The sequence below is a fragment of the Vicugna pacos genome, chromosome X (assembly GCF_048564905.1).
Source record: "Vicugna pacos chromosome X, VicPac4, whole genome shotgun sequence".
NCBI classification, from domain to species: Eukaryota; Metazoa; Chordata; class Mammalia; order Artiodactyla; family Camelidae; genus Vicugna; species Vicugna pacos.
In genome coordinates, this window is record NC_133023.1 from 7,033,720 (window position 1) to 7,051,407 (window position 17,688).

The 17,688-nt window shown below is 44.7% G+C and overlaps 1 protein-coding gene across 11 annotated transcripts in view; it reads right to left on the minus strand.

Annotated features, from left to right (window-relative positions):
- Nucleotides 1-12,847: 12,847 nt before the first annotated feature.
- The window catches only part of MID1 (midline 1), a 333,537-nt gene continuing 328,696 nt past the window's right edge, over nucleotides 12,848-17,688 (minus strand). For all 11 annotated transcript variants that reach the window (XM_031671144.2, XM_072956833.1, XM_072956827.1 and 8 more), the window contains one exon: nucleotides 12,848-16,183. In XM_031671144.2, coding sequence (XP_031527004.1) covers nucleotides 15,835-16,183 — 349 coding nt within the window. In that variant the 3' untranslated portion in view covers nucleotides 12,848-15,834. The remainder of the gene's footprint in view (nucleotides 16,184-17,688) is intronic.

Consider the following 17,688-nt stretch of genomic DNA (forward strand, 5'->3'; position numbering starts at 1 on the left):
AGGTCTTCTGCCCGTTTTTTAATCAGGTTGTTTATTTTTTTATGTTGATTTGTATGAGCTGGTTTTGTATATTGGATATTAACCCCTTGTCAGTCATATCATTTACAAATAGCTTCTGCCATTCAGTACGTTGTCTTTTCGTTTTGTTGATGGTTTCCTTTGCTTTGCAAAAGGTTTTACGTGTAATCAGTTCCCATTTGTTTATTTTTCCTTTTATTTCGTTTGTTATAGGAGACAGATCCAAAAAAATACTGCTATGTTTTATGTCAAAGAGTGTTCTGCTTATGTTCTCCTCTAGGAGTTTTATGGTTTCTGGTCTTACATTTAGGTCTTTAATCAATTTTGAGTTTATCTTTGTATATGATGTTAGAGAATGTTCTGATTTCATTCTTTTACATGTAGCTGTTCAGTTTTCTCAACATCCACTTATTGAAGAGACTGTATTTTTGCCTCCTTTGTTGTAGATTATTGACCATAAGTGCTTGAGTTTATTTCTGGGCTATTTTGTTCCATTGATCTTTGTGTCTGTTTTTGTGTCAGTATTACACTGTTCTGATTACTGTGGCTTTGTAGTATAGTCTGAAGTCAGAGAGCTTGATTCCTCCAACTCTGTTCTTTCCCCAAATTTTTGTGGCAATTCTGGGTCTTTTGTGTTTCCATATAAATTTTAGAATTACTTGTTCTAGTTCTGTGAAAAATTGCTGGTGGTATCTTGATAGGGATTGCATTGAATCCATAGATTGCCTTGGGTAATATGGCCATTTTAACAATATTAATTCTTCCAATCCAAGAACATGGTATATCTTTCCATCTATTTGTGACATCTTAAATTTCTTTCATCAGTGTCTTACAATTTTTGGAATACAGGTCTTTTTCCTCCTTAGGTAGGTTTGTTCCTAGGTATTTTATTCTTTTTGATGTGATGGTAAACGGGATTGTTTCCTCAGTTCCTCTTTCTGATAGTTCATTGTTAATGTATAAAAATGCAACAGACTTCTGTATATTAATTTTGTATCCTGAAGCTTTACTGAATTCCTTGGTGAGCTCTAATAGTTTTCTGGTGGTGTCCTTAGGATTTTCTATGTATAGTATCATGTTATCTGCAAACGGTGATGGTTTTATGTCTTCCTTTCCAATTTAGATTCAATTTGTTTCTTTTTCTTGTCTCATTGCTGTGGCTAGGACTTCGAAAATTATGTTGAATTAAAAAATACAGTGTCTTTGTCTGGTTTTGGTATCAGGGCAAGAGTGGGCATCTTGTCTTTTTCCTGATCTTAGAAGAAATAATTTCAGCTTCTTACCATTGGGTATGGTGTTGGCTGTGGGTTTGTCATGTATGGCATTCATTATGTTGAGATATGTTCCGTGTGCCAACTTTCTGGAGAATTTTTATCATAAATGGTTGTTGAATTTTGTCAAAAGCTTTTTGTGTATCTACTGAGATGATTGTAGGGTTTTTATTCTTCACTTTGTTAATGTGGTATATCACACTGATTGATTTGCATATATTGAAAAAAAACCTTGCACCCCTGGGATAAATCCCACTTGATCATGGTATATGATCCTTTTAATGCATTGTTGGAGTTGGTTTGCTAATATTTTGTTGAGGATTTTTGCATCAATGTTCATCAGTGATATTGGCCTGTAAATTTCTTCTTTTTTGTGTGTGTGATATCTGTGTCTGATATGGGTAATGATGCTGGCCTCACAGAATGAGTTCAGAAGTATTCCTTCCTCAGTACTTTTTGGGAACAGTTTTAGAAGTATAGGTGTCAACTCTTCTCTAAATGTTTGGTAGAATTTACCTGTGAAACCTTCTGGTCCTGGACTTCTGTTGGCTGGGCGTTTTTGAATTATTGATTCAATTGTGTTACTGGTAATTAGTCTGTTCATATTTTCTATTTCTTCCTTGTTCAGTCTTGGGAGATTGTACATTTCTAAGAAATTAGTTCATTTCTTCTAGGTTGTTCTTTTTATTGGCATATAGTGTTGGTAGTAGTCAGTTAAGATTCTTAGTATTTCCGTGGTATCAGTTGTAACTTCTGTTTCAGTTCCAATTTTCTTTATGTGGGCCTGCTCCCTTTTTTTCCTTGATGAGTCTGGCTACAAGTTTATCAGTTTTGTTTAGTTTTTCAAAGAACCAGCTCTTAGTTTCATTGACCTTTTCTATTATTTTTTTAGTTTCTGTTTCATTTATTTCTGCTCTGATCTTTGATTTCTTTCCTCCTAGTAACTTTGGGTTTTGTTTGTTATTTAGTTCCTTTAGGTGTGAGGTTAGGTTGTTTGAGGTTTTTCTTGTTTCCTGAGGTAAGCTTGTATTGCTATAAATTTCCCTCTTAAAACTGCTTTTGCCACATCCCATAGGTTTTGAGTTATTGTGTTTTCATTTTCATTTTTCTCTAGGTATTTTCTTATTTCCTCTTTGATTTCTTCACTGATCCATTGGTTGTTTAGTAGTATATTGTTTGGACTCCATGTGCTTGTGTTTTTTGCAGTTTTTTTCTTGTAGTTGATTTCTAACCTTATAGCATCGTGGTCAGAAAAGATGCTTGGTATGATTTCAGTTTTCTTAAACTTACCGAGGCTTGTTTTGTGGTCTTGCATGTGGTATATCCTGAAGAATGTTCCATGTGCACTTGAGAAGAATGTGGTTCTGCTGCTTTCAGATGAAATGCTCTATATCAATTAAGTCCATCTTGTCTAATATGTCATTTAAGGCCAGTGTTTCCTTATTGTTTTTCTGTCTGGATGATGTGTCTACTGAAGTAGGTGGGGTGTAAAAGTCCCCTACTCTTGTTGTGTTACTGTTGATTCCTCCTTTAATGTCTTAATACTTGCTTTATATATTTACATGCTCCGGTGTTCGGTGTGTATATATTTACACATGTTCTGTCTCCATCTTGGATTGATCCCTTGATCATTATGTGGTATCCTTTTTTGTCTCTTGTAACACCTTAATTTTAAAGCCCGTGTTGTCTGATATAAGTAGTGCTGCTCCAGCTTTCTTTGATTTCCATTGGCATGGAGTATCTTTTTCCATCCCCTCACTTTCAGTGTGTGTGTCTTTAGATATGAAGTGAGTCTCTTGTAGGCAGCATATATATGGGTCTTGTTTTTGTATCCAGCCACTCTGTGTCTTTTTATTTTTTATTTTTATTGAAGTACAGTTGATTTACACTGTTGTTAGTTTCACTTTCTGTCTTTTGGAGCATTTAGTCCACTTACATTTAAGTAATTATTGATACGTATGCTTATTGCTTTGGGGTTGTTTTGTAGGTCTTGTTTCCCTTTCTTCTTTTGTTCTCGTAATTTGATGTCTGCCTTTATGTTGGGGTTCTGTTTCCTTTTGTGTGTGTGTATCTACTATAGATTTCTGCTTTGCAGTTACCATAAGGTTTTTACATAGCAGCTTATCTATACATGATTGTTTTAGGTTGCTGATCTCTCACATGCACTTAAAAACCCTGCATTTGTACTCTCCTCCACTCACGGTGGCTGGTTTTGATGTCATATTTTGCATCTAATTGTCCTGTATATCCCTTACCTGCTTTTTGTGGATACAGATGATTTTACTATTTCTGTCTTTTAAGCTTCCTGCCTTTTAACCTAGCTTTGCACATGGACGGTTTCCCACCTTCACTGGTGAGCTTTATTTCATGATTTTCTTGTTTCTAGTCGTGGCCTTTTCTTTTCTGCCTGGAGAAGTTCCTTTAATATATGTTGTAAAGCTGGTTTGGTGGTGCTGAGCTCTTGCAGCTTTTGCTTGTCTGTAAAGTTTCTGATCTCTACATGAAATCTGAATAAGGACCTTGCAGGGTGGAATATTCTTGATTGTACGTTTCCCCCTTTCATCACTGTAAGTACATCATACTGCTCGCTTCTGGACTGCAGAGTTTCTGCTGAAAAGTCAGCTGATAATCGTTATGGGAGTTCCCTTGAATTTTACTTGTCGCGTTTCCCATGCTGCTTTTAATACTCTCTCTCTTTAATTTTTCTCATTTTAATTACAGTGCGTCTTGGTGTGTTCCTCGTTGGGTTGATCCTGTGTGGGGCTCTGTGTGCTTCCTGGACGTCAGTGACTGTTTCATTTCCAAGACTAAGGAGGTTTTCAGCTATTATCTCTTTGGATATTTTCTCAGCCCCTTTCTCTCTCTCTTCTCCTTCTGGGACCTCTTTAATGCAAATATTAGTGTGCTTGATGTTGCCCTAGAGGTCTCTTAAGCTGTCCTCACATCCTTTCATTCTTTTTTGATTTTTCTGTTCAGCGGCAGTGATTTCCATGACTCTGCCTATTGGCTTGCTGATCTGTTCCTCTGTATCGTTTAGTCTACTGGCGATGCCTTCCAGTGTACTTTTCATTTCAGCTAGTCTTCATTTCTGTTTGGATGTTATTTATATTTTCTAACTCTTTGTTAAATAATTCTAATTTCTTGCTCTGTGCCTCCATTCTTCTTCCGAGTTCCTCAGTCATCCTTACGGTCGTTACCCTGACGTCTTTCTTCAGTAGATTGCCTGTCTCCACTTCACTTAGTTCTTCTGGGGTTTTATTCCTTTGTCTAAAACATGTTCCTCTGCTGCCTCATTTTGCCTCAGTTGCCATTTGTATTTTTATGTGTCTGGTAGGTTACATTTTTCAACCTCGGAGAAGTGGCCCTCTGTGGGAGACATCCTGTGTATCCCAGCCATGTGCTCCCCTCTCATCAGCCAAGCTCTGTGCTCTGTGCTCTAGGGGTCCCCCTGTGAGGGCTGCCTGGGTCCTTGTGGGGGGCTGACCACGCGGGCGGTCTGCTAGGCCTGGTTGCTAGGCCCTGCGTTGTGCGGAGGCTGCCAGACACTGGTTAGGGGGCCCCGGGCTAGTGCTGGCTCACTGGTGGGCGAAGCCAGGGCCCAGAAGACTCCAGGACTGTTTCCTGCCCACTGGTGACTGAAACCAGGCCCTGGGGTTAGTGCTGGACAACTGGCAGGTGGAGCCGGGTCCTGGAGTCTGGCTGCAGGGCCCGGGCATCTGAGAGCTGGTGTCAGATCCTGGCCAAGGGCTGCAGGGGTGGTGGTGCAGTTCCTGCCACAGCTGGATACAGGGCCCAGGGTGTCCCAAAGCTTGCACATGGCCCAGCTGGTCCCAGGGCTAGGTCCGGCCTGCTGTGGGCAGGCTGGGCCTTCAGGTTGCGCAATTGTGCTTTTCTTCTGTCTGGTGTCTGCCCCCTGGTGGGTGAGGCTGGTCCAGGGGCTGGAGGACAGGACGGGGTCCTGCCTGCTGGTGGGTGGAGCAGGGTCGTGGCCTGCTGGTGGGCAGGGCAGTAGCTAGAGGGGTGTCTGGAGGCAGCTATGGGCTCAGGAAGACTGTAGGCATCCTGTCTGGTGATGGGGGTGCCTGTGTCCCCACCCAGTTAGTGGCTTGGCCTGAGACCTTCCAGCTCTGGTGCCTGGAGGCTGCTGGGTGGGGCCAGGCCGTGACACTGACGAGCTAGAGGAAGGGTCCCACGATGGCGCCCTCTTGAACGAGTGTCCGCTCAGTAAGAAGCTCCAGAGAATGGCTGCCGCCAGTGTCTATGTCCCCAGGGCAAGCTGCGCCCCCTCCCCCCCACCTCTCCAAGACTAGTGGGTAGGTCTGGCCCAGGCTCCTATCACATTACTACTTTTGCCCTGGGTCTTGGTGCGTGTGAAGTTTTGTGTGCGCCCTTTAAGAGTGAAGTCTCCATTTCCCCCAGTCCTATGGGACTCCCAAAATTAAACCTCACTTGCCTTCAGAGTCAAATGCTCAGGGGTGGTCCTCATTCTGGTGCAGGACCTCCAGGCTGGGGAGCCTGATGTGGGGCTCAGATCTCTCACTCCTGGGGAAACCTCTGCAGTATAATTATTCTCTGGCTTGTGGGTCCCCCACCCGGAAGTGCAGGGCTTGATTATGTCATGAGTCCACCCCATCCTGCCCATCTCATTGTGGCTCATTCTTTATCTCTTTAGTTGTAGGTCTTTTCTGTTAAGTTCCAGTCTTTTTCATCGATGGTTGTTCTGCAAGTAGCTGAAATTTGGTGTGCTCGTGAGAGGAGGTGAGCTCACTCATGGTCTTTCTACTCCGCCATCTTGGCTGATCTCTGTATTTGCTTTTTTTTTTTTTTTTTTGAGGTCGTCAGATTCAGGGAGAACTTTATTCTTCTGACATCCCTGCATCCTTCTCTCCTGACCTTACAGATAGCACCCTGGGCAGGCCTGGGACACTAAACCAGTGAGTGGGACAATGGATGTATTATCAACAGACTCTCTGCAAGTGACCCAGTGGCCTGGGAGCAGAGAAAGGGAGAGAAAATTGGTAGGAAGGTGATGTGAGAAGATTCTGTGGACAAAAGGCATGTTGTAATGATATAAGATGGATATTAGCATTGAAATGTTCATTAGGCCAGTGGTTCTCAAACAGGAGTGATCGAGCCATGTTTAGCAGCGTCTGCAGACATTGTTGGTTGTCACAAGTGGGAGGGGTGCTTTGGTATCTAGTATTTAGAGGCTAGGGATGCTGTCAGCAGCCTACAGTGCAGAGGACAGCCCCCAGCAAGGAACTGTCCAACCTCAAGTGTGCGCGGCGCTGAGGTGAACTTCTGCTTTAGCGGAAGGGCTGAACAGAGGGGAAACGGGCATCAGAGGACTTTGTCCACAGAACAGATGAAGTGAGGAAGAAAAATTATTTCCAGAAATATATTCCAAAGATACTGGCTTTCCTGTCCTGTGTGTCCGTGAGGGTGGAAGATTATACTTGAATCTCATTAGACCCCAAAACATAAACAAATGAAGTTTGTAATATCCTGCCTAAATTGAAAAGGAAAATTTGACACCGAGACTGTAATTAGCAGGGATGAACAACTTCTTCATTTTAACCCAGTTCACCAGGGCCTGTTAGCATTCAGTCAGCTCATTTCCTGCCTGAGCTGTAAAGGTGTCATGCTTTCAATTTCCCTGCAGTGGAATTTTCCCCAACATGGAGCCTGGCCATTCTACTTTGGGGATGTCTTTGACGGCCGTCAGCATGAAGCGAAATTGTTCACATTTGCGTCTCGGATGCTGTCTTGAGCTGTGTTGATTTTCCTCCAGTCAGAGATGTCCCTGAGGACTTCCTGGTTTCAAGGGCAAAAATCTCAGGAAGAATGAGCTGCCTTTGAAAGTCGGCTGCCCCAGCATGTGCAGACACTGTCTGAAATCATTCAGACAGAAGCCCAGACTGCTGCTTCTGTGCTGATCGAGAAGCATCTCTGTGGCCTGGCTCCCCGCGGGGTGGGGGGGGGCTGTGGCATTTCTCTGGGCTGTCCTCTGTGCCCGGGATGTCCCCTGTGGCTGTGTGTGAGGACGATTGTACTCGCATCTTTTGCTCAATGAATGTTAGCATGGCTCGAGTAGTTCCACCCAGAAAAGACGGACGTGGGAGTTTTCAAAATACACATATTTCCAAGCCTAGAAGTCACGCCCAGGAGGGCGCAGGCGGCCTGGTGTTTCTGGCAGCAGGTTTAGCGGCATTGCTTAATGAGAGCTGCCTGTCCGGCAGGATCAAGGGCTCGGCTTCTGCAGGCTGGCTGGCCCCGTGAACTCTGGGGCTGAGGGTTCATGACCTGGCACTTCTGCTTCTAGTCAGTCATCTCCCAGCAGCCTTTTCCATTTCAGGATGTCCTAGTGCCAAGCCTGGAATGTGGGGAGGGAGCAAGAGGCAACCGGTAACAGTTGCTAGGGTTTGGACACCCTCTCTCCATGGGTACCAGTTTCCCGGGGCTGAAGCGCAGAGGCCGTGATCAGGCTCATTGCTCCATGATGATGGCTGGACATTTATTCTTGCTTCTGTCTCTTGCTGCTTCTGAACCTGGTGTCATCACGATGGACTCACCCCCGAAGCCCTGCGCTGTCTTTACTCACTTTCTTTTGGGGGTCAGAGGGGAACAGGAGGGAGTCTTGCTTTCGTTGTGGAGTGAGTGGGCTCTCACGAAATGCTGTGTTTGGAAATCTGCCTTGTCTGCTGTGACTACGGGTACCGCGGCTTTCTTTGGATCAGTGCTTGCGTCCTGCGTCCTGCGCCGTCCTGTTACTTTGAACCCATCTATGTCATTCTTATTTAAAATGAGAGGCTTGCAGGCTGAATGTGGTGCCCAGTACATGAGCCTGGGGTTGCTCTGGAGTCACTGTGTCTTTGAGGAATTTTGATGTTAAAGAGCCTGAAAGGCAACAGGCCTAGGACTAGGGAGCGGACTCTGAAGTGATGAAGGAGACAGAGACACGAGCGCCCAGGCACAGGAGCAGGGCAGGAGCCCCCCCCCTCCCCAACCCGGTGCCCTGAGATGTAGCCGGCAAGAGGGCAGGCACCGTGGGTCCCCGCCCCGGGGGCTTTCTCGGGGAATAGCGGCCACTGCCCTGTCGGCTCAGGGTCCATGCTGGCCATCAGGCCAGAAGGAGTCCACGGACCGAGAAGTCAGTCACTGAGAGGAAAGGAGAGAGGGGGCTGGGCTTCTGAGTCTGGTTTCTAAGAAAATTGGTAGAACTTGTTAGAAGATGGGGTACCACGATCAGGGACCGTCTGCAAGGCCGAGGTCGACCATGATGCCCTAGAGCTCTCTGTGTTTGCACTTGGATTATCTTAGCTGCAGGATGAGCTGAGCCAGGAGCTGGGGATCATGTCAGTACAACTGCAGACTTTGAATTCAGGGACAAGAGTCAGGTGAGAGATGGTGGAAGTCACTGATGGGCTGATTGACTTGCCCAGATTTAAGGTTTGATTTGTGCTTGAGGGTGTAAAGCTACTATAAAGAGAGGATGGAATTTTGCTAGAAGGTAGATTTTCTAGCTTTTATTTTGATATTATTTTTTATTGTGTCAGTATGTTTTTTGCAAATACAAGGCACTTATTTATTTCCTTACTTATTTTTAGCAAATCTTCTGAGAATAGTGGATGTTGTGGGTGGGTTTATGAGAAAGTATAAGTAGAACATGTTCATAAGAAGTCGGAATTCTGCTAAGTATTTCTTTAGCACATAGTATGTGGCAAACAGTGAGCCAAGCCAATCCTGGTCTCAGACTTCAGGAACGTTACAGTCTAGCAGTAGAAGAGAAACAGAAATAGGAAACAAATTTTACAGAAACAAACGCTCAGTTGTAATTGTGACAAACATTCTGAAGGGAGTCACGGATTGCTTAGTGAATCAATATTGGAGGAATGTGGCCCAGGCAGGGAGATCAGGGAAAGACGTTCTGGGAAATGATGGTTGGAAATGACCAAAACTATTAGTGGTGGGGAAGAGTGGTCCAAGTGGAGGTCTGTGGCAGGCCAGAGCATGGCTACAATAGCCAGCGTGACCAGAGTGTAGGGAGTAAGAAGAGAATGTTCCAAATGATGCTGGGGAAATTTGCACGGGAAAGATGATGGAGGAGCTCGTAGGCATTGTGGGCGAGTTTCATCAGAAGTAGATGGGAACCTTTGACAAATTTTAAGTCAGTGTGTAGGGGTTGGAAGTAGGGGTGAGAATGGTGGAGGAAGCATGTAGGGGGTTACTTCGGCTGCTCTGAGGGAATAAACGGAAAGAGAAAATGCACTGTGGATTACAGGTAGACCAGTTAGGAGATTTTGTCAGCTGTAGCACGAGAGATGTGAAAGCTTGAACTTGGAGTTTTTGTGCAGACGTAGAGAAGGGGAGGTCAGTTAAAGAGCTATTGAAGAGAGAAAATCAACAGGATTTGGTGATGGATTGGACATGGATGGAGGGTGAGGAAGACATCAAACATGAGCCTTTGTTTTTTGGTTCATGAAACTGGATGTGACAAGGTTTTGGGGAGAGATCATGAGTGCAATTTTGGACATAGTGAATTTGAGATACCTTTTAGGCATCCAAAAGTGATTACCAAGTGAGTGGGTCAATATATGGGGCTGAGCTCAGCAGAGAAATCAGACCTAGAGATAGAGTTGGGAGGCATTGGCACAAAATGTTGAAGGAGATGGTGTGGATGGCCTTGCCTAGGGAAGGATTAAAAAAGAACTGAAATGGTTAACATCTGCAAAGCCGCTGCATGCCAGGATGAGGCCAGGCAGACACCCATGGGTGTACGTCTTGATGCAGAGAATGTTTTTGACATCACTGAGCTGTTTGGCAGAGTGAAGACCCCGATGCCTGATGGGAGTGAGAGGAAGTATAAGGAGAAGTGAGGAAACAGAAGCAGAACATCTGAACAGACTTTGAGAAGCTTGACAGGAAGAGAGGTGGCAAGAGAGGGCAGACGCCGAAGGGAGAATAAGATTGAGGAAGGGGCGAGATAAGCTTCACTATCTGAACTATTTTACTGAACAGCTTTTAATGACCATAATCAGAGATTGAGCTTTGAGAAGAAATAGACCGTGCTAAGGAAGCAGTGTTCGTTAAATCATTTTTCTGGGTCTCCTTAATTGGTAATTGCTTTTTGGCGATGACATATTTGCTTGTTAATTGCTATACTTCCTATTTAATCATGCTTTTATAATTCTCTTAGAGAACATGGCTGAAAGAGATTCACAGGGAGACATGAATTCCTTTCCATAAATCACCCATATTAAGATAGGGCAGCAAGAAAGGTTTTTCCATGAGTCCTCAACCCCATTTTTATTTTACATTCTTGAATGTGCATCCCTTAGGGAGAATGACATTCCTGTACAGTCACAAGCAGCTATCTTCTTCAACATATTTTGCATCTATATTTTATAAAATAATTTTTAGAAGTGGGGACGGGGGCTGCTCTCTGGAGTGGATGACATATTCTTCAAGCTGACTTTGAAAGGTGATTAATTACAGCACAGTCTGTTCAGTTTCCAAAGTTCACATTAAATGTACTTCAAAACTCTTATTAAAGGGAATCTATTTTACATACCTGTCACTTGTGTGAAGGGCTGATTTAAGTCAAAATTATGAAGGTGGCAAAGCTAATCATTAGAACTGGCACATCCTACTGTGTTGAATGAAAGAATCTTTTAATAGCCCTTGAGTGGCCCTGACTTAAGCACCTCCTAATTCTCTGTGACCTCTGTGATTTCCTAATGGATATAATTCAGTGTTGGAAAGGACTTGCGAGCTTACTGAGGCCCAGAGTCATGAGGGGACACAGCAAGGTCCTCAGTGAGTGAGGGAGAGTTAGAGTGCCCTGGGGATTTCCGGCCGCCAATCCAGTACCGTATCTGCTAAGGTAGGAGGTGGCAAGTCACAGCGTGGGACAGATGCAGCCCCATGTGTGTTTTTGTCGATAAAGTTTTATTGCAACACAGCCTCACCCATTCACTTCCACATCCTCTAGGGCTGCTTTCACTCTCCAGCAGCAGAGCTGAGTAGTTGGCAGAGACAGTGTAGCCTGCAGACCCTCAGTCACTACCTGACCTTGAATCCATAGCGTTGGCTGCCAGTCTGGACTGCACTTGAGAATCACTTCAAAGACAAGCACAGGGGGCTGGGCCCCACTCTGGACCTTGTCATCCCCAATCTTTCAGGATGGGATCCGGAGATTGGCATTTATTTAAAAAAAAAAAGCGATTTTCATGTTCAGCCAGGTTGAGTCACTACGTTCTATCATGCTGCCTCTGAAGCACTTGACCTGGAAAAGAAGTTTCAGGCTATAAGCGCATTTTTATATGGGAGAGGAGGCTGGGTACAGCCCTCCAGAGCGGTGCCTGACACGCCTGCGCTAGTATCAGAGTTCCCGGCAGGGCTGGCCTGGTCTCTAATCGCTGGGTCCCAGCCCCGCGGTCTGCCGAGCAGGGCTGGGGCAGGGCCAGAGCGCTGGCACTTCCAGCAAACACGCAGGTGCCGCTGCTGCCGCAGACCCACTCGGCTGCCCCATGAGCCGTGGGATGGCAGGCGGCTGGGGTAGACTTAAGGACCAACTGCTGGGATTGTTCCATACCATGCTCTAAAGACCCTACCTCATCTGCTCAAATCAGCCTTGTTCTCCTCTGCTCCACCCGGTGCAGAAGACTGGAAACCAAGCCATTCTTCTTCTGACCCCTAAGCCTGTATAGATGTCCTTTTATTGTCTTTAAATTTCCTGGGGAATATTTTGAGGCTTGTAAAGTAACTGCATTTTGAATCGAGAGAGGCCGGATAGTAGATGCGAGAAAGTTTCAGGCAGAAAGGAGGACAGGTGGTATATTGCAAAAATTAGCAGAAGTTGAATAGCCATGAGTGTGACAGCCCAAATTGGTGAAAAGGCCACAGAGACAGAGACAGAGGGCCTTGGAACCACAAAAATGATTTTATTTTGAACCAGAAAACAACAGCAATGGAGAGTCTGGGCTGAGGCCTTGGCAGCAGGACTCAAGTACCCGGAATTCAGTTTGTGCAGGTGAAGGGAGCAGCGTACAGAGAACTGGCTTTTCATTCCCAAACTGAGGAAATTACATCCAGATCGTTGGGACACTTATCAGTGGATTGATACAGGCTCAAATTGCTTTTCAGATTTCAGATTTTTAAAATAATTGGGTCAATATTTTTTAAAGGGAAGGAACCACTGCAGTGCAGGTTTCGGTGTCCCCTTTCTTTTCTTTTTGCTGTACCAGGCATTGAATCAATACAGGGTGAAGTGAAAAAGATTCGTGAGCATTTTGTTTAAAAAACCAAACTAATCAAAAAAACAAGAGTTTCTCATCCATGGCACTGTAGATATTTTGGGTTGGATAATTCTTTGTCGTGGGGACAGTCCTGTGCTTTGTAGGGCGTTGAACAGCATCCCTGGCCTCTACTCACTAGATGCCAGTAACCCCCCTCTCCCAAGATGGGCCAACCCAAAATACCTCCAGACATTGCCAGAGCGCCCTTTGTTGAGAAGCACTATTTTAAAAACATTCTCACCCCCATTACTGTCTTTGTAGCCTTTTTTTTTTTTTTAACATTTTATAAGTGTAGACCAGATCATCAGCTTCCCAACACCAAAAGCACATGTCTGTGCGCATCCATGCGCGTGTCTGCAGGCACCGCGCAGGTGCCTGGAGCCGAAACAGAATTCCGCGTTCGCTGGGGGCGGGGCGCGGGTTCAGTTCCTCCGGAAGTCTCGGGACAGTATATCAGTACCGTCATAAAATTCCTGTCTGTCATCAGGCCTTTACCTCTTCTCCAGCAGAAACTATCAATATTTGCAGTCAGTTTTTGAAGTCATCTGCTTTTCAAGCTGGAATGAGGCTCTTGCCCCAGGCCCACTCTCATCTTAATCCATCTAGGGTCTTGCTTGAATTCCACAGCCAGCCACTTTCGGCATCGGATCCAGGGTTTCTTCATTGGGTAGCCACCAGCCCGAGGTACCCTGTTTCTGAGTTCTGTTCTAAGGACCGGCTACCTAATTTGCAAGGCCCAGTGCAGAATGGAAAACGCTGGCCCCTTGTCCAAACATTAAGAATTTCAAGACGTGACAGCACTGTTCACACACCCACGAGGCAGACCTGGCAGCCTTGGTGGGCGCTGCATCAGTTTTGTGTAATAATTTAACTGTCACCGCCATCTCTTTGTCCCCGGAACCGCGATGCTTCCTGTGAAGTACGTGCCTCAGCTCCATTTAGAAATTTGTACTGCAGCACGTGTTTATAGCATCTATTTTTCAGACTTTCCCCCCAAGTCCACACGGAATCTTTTCTACATCATTAACAGTTAGGAAAGTAAACACTGTGGCCTTTCACCATATACATATTTTCTTGTAAATAGGACAACATGGCAATAGTAACTGCTACTATCCACAATGTTTAAGTTAGCCAAGACTGAGACTTGCACAACAAAATTACATCATCCCTCTCGTCCTTAGAAAAATAGCCAAAACTGAACCTAAATGGCTTGCAGTGAAAATCTGAGTAACTTCTTTCTATTGAAAAGCATTATATTCATGGAAATAAAGTCCTGGTAAATGCTTTAGAGTTGACATCGTAAGGCAAACTAGCATTTATTGTACCTGGAGACCATGATTTAAAAACCTCAGAAGCTGAGTTTTAGACCCTTTTATTTAAAAACCTGTTAGTGTACAAAGTGCAGGAAAATGTTATCCAGCTACCAAAAAGTATGTACAAATGACTGAGCCAACCTTTTTGGTTGATTCAGGGAAGACAAATGCAACCCATTAAGTTTCCAGAGCGTGAGTAATTTTTTTCCATAGAGGTGTCCATCTTTTTGATGTGAAATTGTCCTAAGTAGCTATCAAAATATTCATCTGGGTATAAATAATATAGTAAATATATAGAATCTATCTGTTAAGAAAAAGCGCGTCTGCCGGTGACGGGTCGGGAGCGGTAGGAAACGCGCGCTCACGGAAAAACGTGGTGCAGGAACGGGGGCCTCAGGACGAATTTCAAAGAAACAAACTGGTCGATTTGCTTAAAATAACGACGAAAACATCTAAATTCACTAGTCTGTTCAGTCAAAATGGCCAACCCAGTAGCCCAGATAAATATTTGAGCAAGTGAAGTGCCTACTAGATGTTATGCCCACCGTCCAGGTAGGACTCACGCCAGATTTCTGGTCCAAGTCCAAGGACTGCTTTAAAAAAAAAAAAAAAGCCTTTATTTAGAGCCTCGCCAGCGTCAGGTCAGCACGCCGGGAATCCCACCTGACGTTCCATTTGCGGGTTCCAGCACAGGAATTTTGTTGTTGTTTTTCTTACAACTCTATGGTAAACTATACTAGGATATAGAGGGACTTGGACATCATTCAAGATGTGCTTATTAAAAGTCTGTTTAGATAACTTTTGAGGCACATATTCTAGAGGGTAGTACTGTATGCAGCGTCCCTTGTCATTACCAACTCATTAACTATGCAGTGTTTTTCTGGTGACTTACAGTTGGACTTGGTAGTGGGGCTTGGGGATCATGTGCTGTCGTCCTGGACAGCAAAATCAATCCAAAGTGGTGCTGCCATTTTTGACAGAAAATGTTTGTTTTCTCAGCCCCAGGGACAAAGAAAAATTACTTGGGGGAGGGGGAAACAGGACAGCTATTAAACATAGTGAAGAAATTTCAGAGGCCTAAAGAAGCTAGTAAAAAGGAAGAATGAAAGCGATGTTTATCAGCACAGGATCGTACTTCGGGAAAAACAAATCAGCCTGAATTTCTGAATAATCAGTAGGATTCAAAGTGACTGTTTTCAGTTGCTATCTCATTTGTCATGTTCTTTCTCCTAGAATCCTTAATCCTGGGAAAAGCAGGGCAAAATATGGCCAAAGGTTTCCAAACCTTTCTTCCCATCATCATCCCAGTAGAGGGTGATGACAGATTTCGCCATGGTGGGTTCCAAGCTCCCAAGTCAATTCTTGACATTGTCTTTTCCTCTCCATCCTACTCCAGCCAAGAGAAGTTTCTGACATCACCGTTAAAACACTTCCAAATTAAACCAGCGTTTAAGCAAGCCTGTCAACCTCCCTACGAGGTTGAAAATTACTTTTTATCTTTCTTTAAAATACTTGCATATTGTTATGCACTGCAGGATTGACGGCGCCTATAATGGGGTGGATAAAGATTTTTTAACTCAAGCCCATAGACTGTGATGAAATAACGGGTGTAAGGAGTTGGTGAACTTCTGGGCCTCCTTGTGTGCAAAAGCAGAGAATTCCTAAGACTGGTAATCCCGGTTATGTTTCTTTTATAAATAATCTATAAATTTTCCTGTAAATACAAAAAAATGTTTTTGAAGAAATTATTAAAGCCTGTACTTAATATAAAACGCAGTAAAAGGGGGGGAGATCGCCTGTTTCACATCTTGGCCGGTTTCTAGACACTCTGGCGAGACTGAATCACATTCTGGAAGCCTGTGCTTTCTCTGTTCCCCGCAGAGGTGGCCACCACCCTTTCTATTCCCCAGGTGCCAGCTCCATGTGGCCAGGTGCTCACGGCAGCTGCTCTGTGCAGTCCAGATGGTCTGGGATCGGAAGGCCAGTTATAATGGTCAAACATTTGTTCCACACGGTGAAGGTGGGGCACACAGGCTGCGAGAATGTGATGTCGAAAGTGTAGAGGTGGATGGAGTTCAAAGCATCGTAGAAAGCGATGGAGCCGTTGTCGTAGTCCAGCAGGATGCCGACGCGCCGGAGGTGCGGGGCTGGCTCAATGGGGATCTCCTTGCTGTTGTGTCTCACCACCCAGGTGTTGTGACAGCGGCACAGCGCCCAGGAAGCAGAGTTCTTCCCAATCCACTCGTGCTTCGGGGCTGATTTGTAAGCAAGGCCAATGGCATACCTGTGGAGACAAAACAGCAGCAAAAAGTGAGCCGGGTCGCACATGGACGTGACCTCCTTGTTGTGGTCCTCAGGGGTCAGGAAACCGTGCTCCTCTGTCATCCCTGTTCATTCCCCTTCAGTGAAATTTCGGCAAGAACCCTGATACCCGGCTTCCTCATCTTCTTCGCTTCTGAACGCAGAGCGGGCAGAAAGGGGCCGTTGTATCTGCATGTATGCTGCATTCCTCTTTTCAGGTTAGATGTTATAAGAGAATTTGAACTCTGTGTTTTGCTGTCTTTTTTTTTTTTTTTTACTTTCATGAAGACCCATACAATGAATTTTCTAGACCAGTGCTGTCCACTAGAGCTTTCTGGAATGATGGCAATGATGTGTTCTGTTCAATATAGTAGCCACGAGCCATGTGCGGCAACTGGGCACTTGAACTGGGGCCGGAGGGGACTGAGGAACTGAACTTTACCTTAATTAAAGTTACATTTAAACAGCTGCACGTGGCCCACGGCTGCCATATTGGACAGCACCGCCCTAGACTTGTCCTTTTGGCCTTCTTGGAATTTTTCAATTGATACCATGTCTGTCATTTTCCATAACTTCACAAGCACGCAGAATGATTTTCGTTCTTGACGGTAAGTTCCTTGTCACCTCTCAGCCTCCGTTTTCTTGTCTGTAACAGGGACAAGGACCGTCATTGTCTGAGGGTCACGTGGAGGAGTTGAGGAAAGCACACGTGTAAACCCCAGGCATAAGGCCTGGCACAGACTCTTTGGTAAGTGTGGTTTAACCCTTTTGCTCAATGACACATCACTATTACTTGCTGGAATCAGAATTTGAACCTGGGATGATTCAAAAGTCCACAAACTTAACCACCACAGCCAAGCCTAATGCCTTTCCTCACCAGAAGAGCCCTTCTGGGTTTCTTTCCTACTGTGTTTTCACAAATGCTGACTATCTCTGAGCAGATGCCTCTCCTAGTTATTCTAAATGCTCTTCCACTGCTCAAGAGAAGGTTACGAATTCTTTCTACAGTGTTCCTCTAATCTCTTTTCACCCTGCTGAGGTATGCTTCCATAATATTTGTAGTATTTAATAGTTATTAAGATAGATAAGCAAAACCCATTATTCTTAACAAAGAGCAAATGACTCAGAGTTCAATTCTTAACATGTGATAGTAGAAACCAGTCTAACCTGGTATTGACATAAGGTACCTTACCCGCTGCACAGGGAAAAACCTCAGTGGTCTTTGATAAATCACACGCTGGATTTAAAATACCATCACTCTAAGAGTGTTGTGCCGAAGAAAGTCATACAACACGCCACCAGTGAATTAAGAGGATGGAATTGATCATTTGTTAAGCCCAGTGTACCAGCCCGTGTGCCGTCAATTCTGCCTCCGCTCTCAAAAATCCTGCTTCCCAGGGAAAAACCCTGGGGCTGCACTTCCCTGGGTCAGGTTCTGCCACTGCCGCCTGTGTACAAGATCCACAAGTTCTAAGAGGACGGACACCA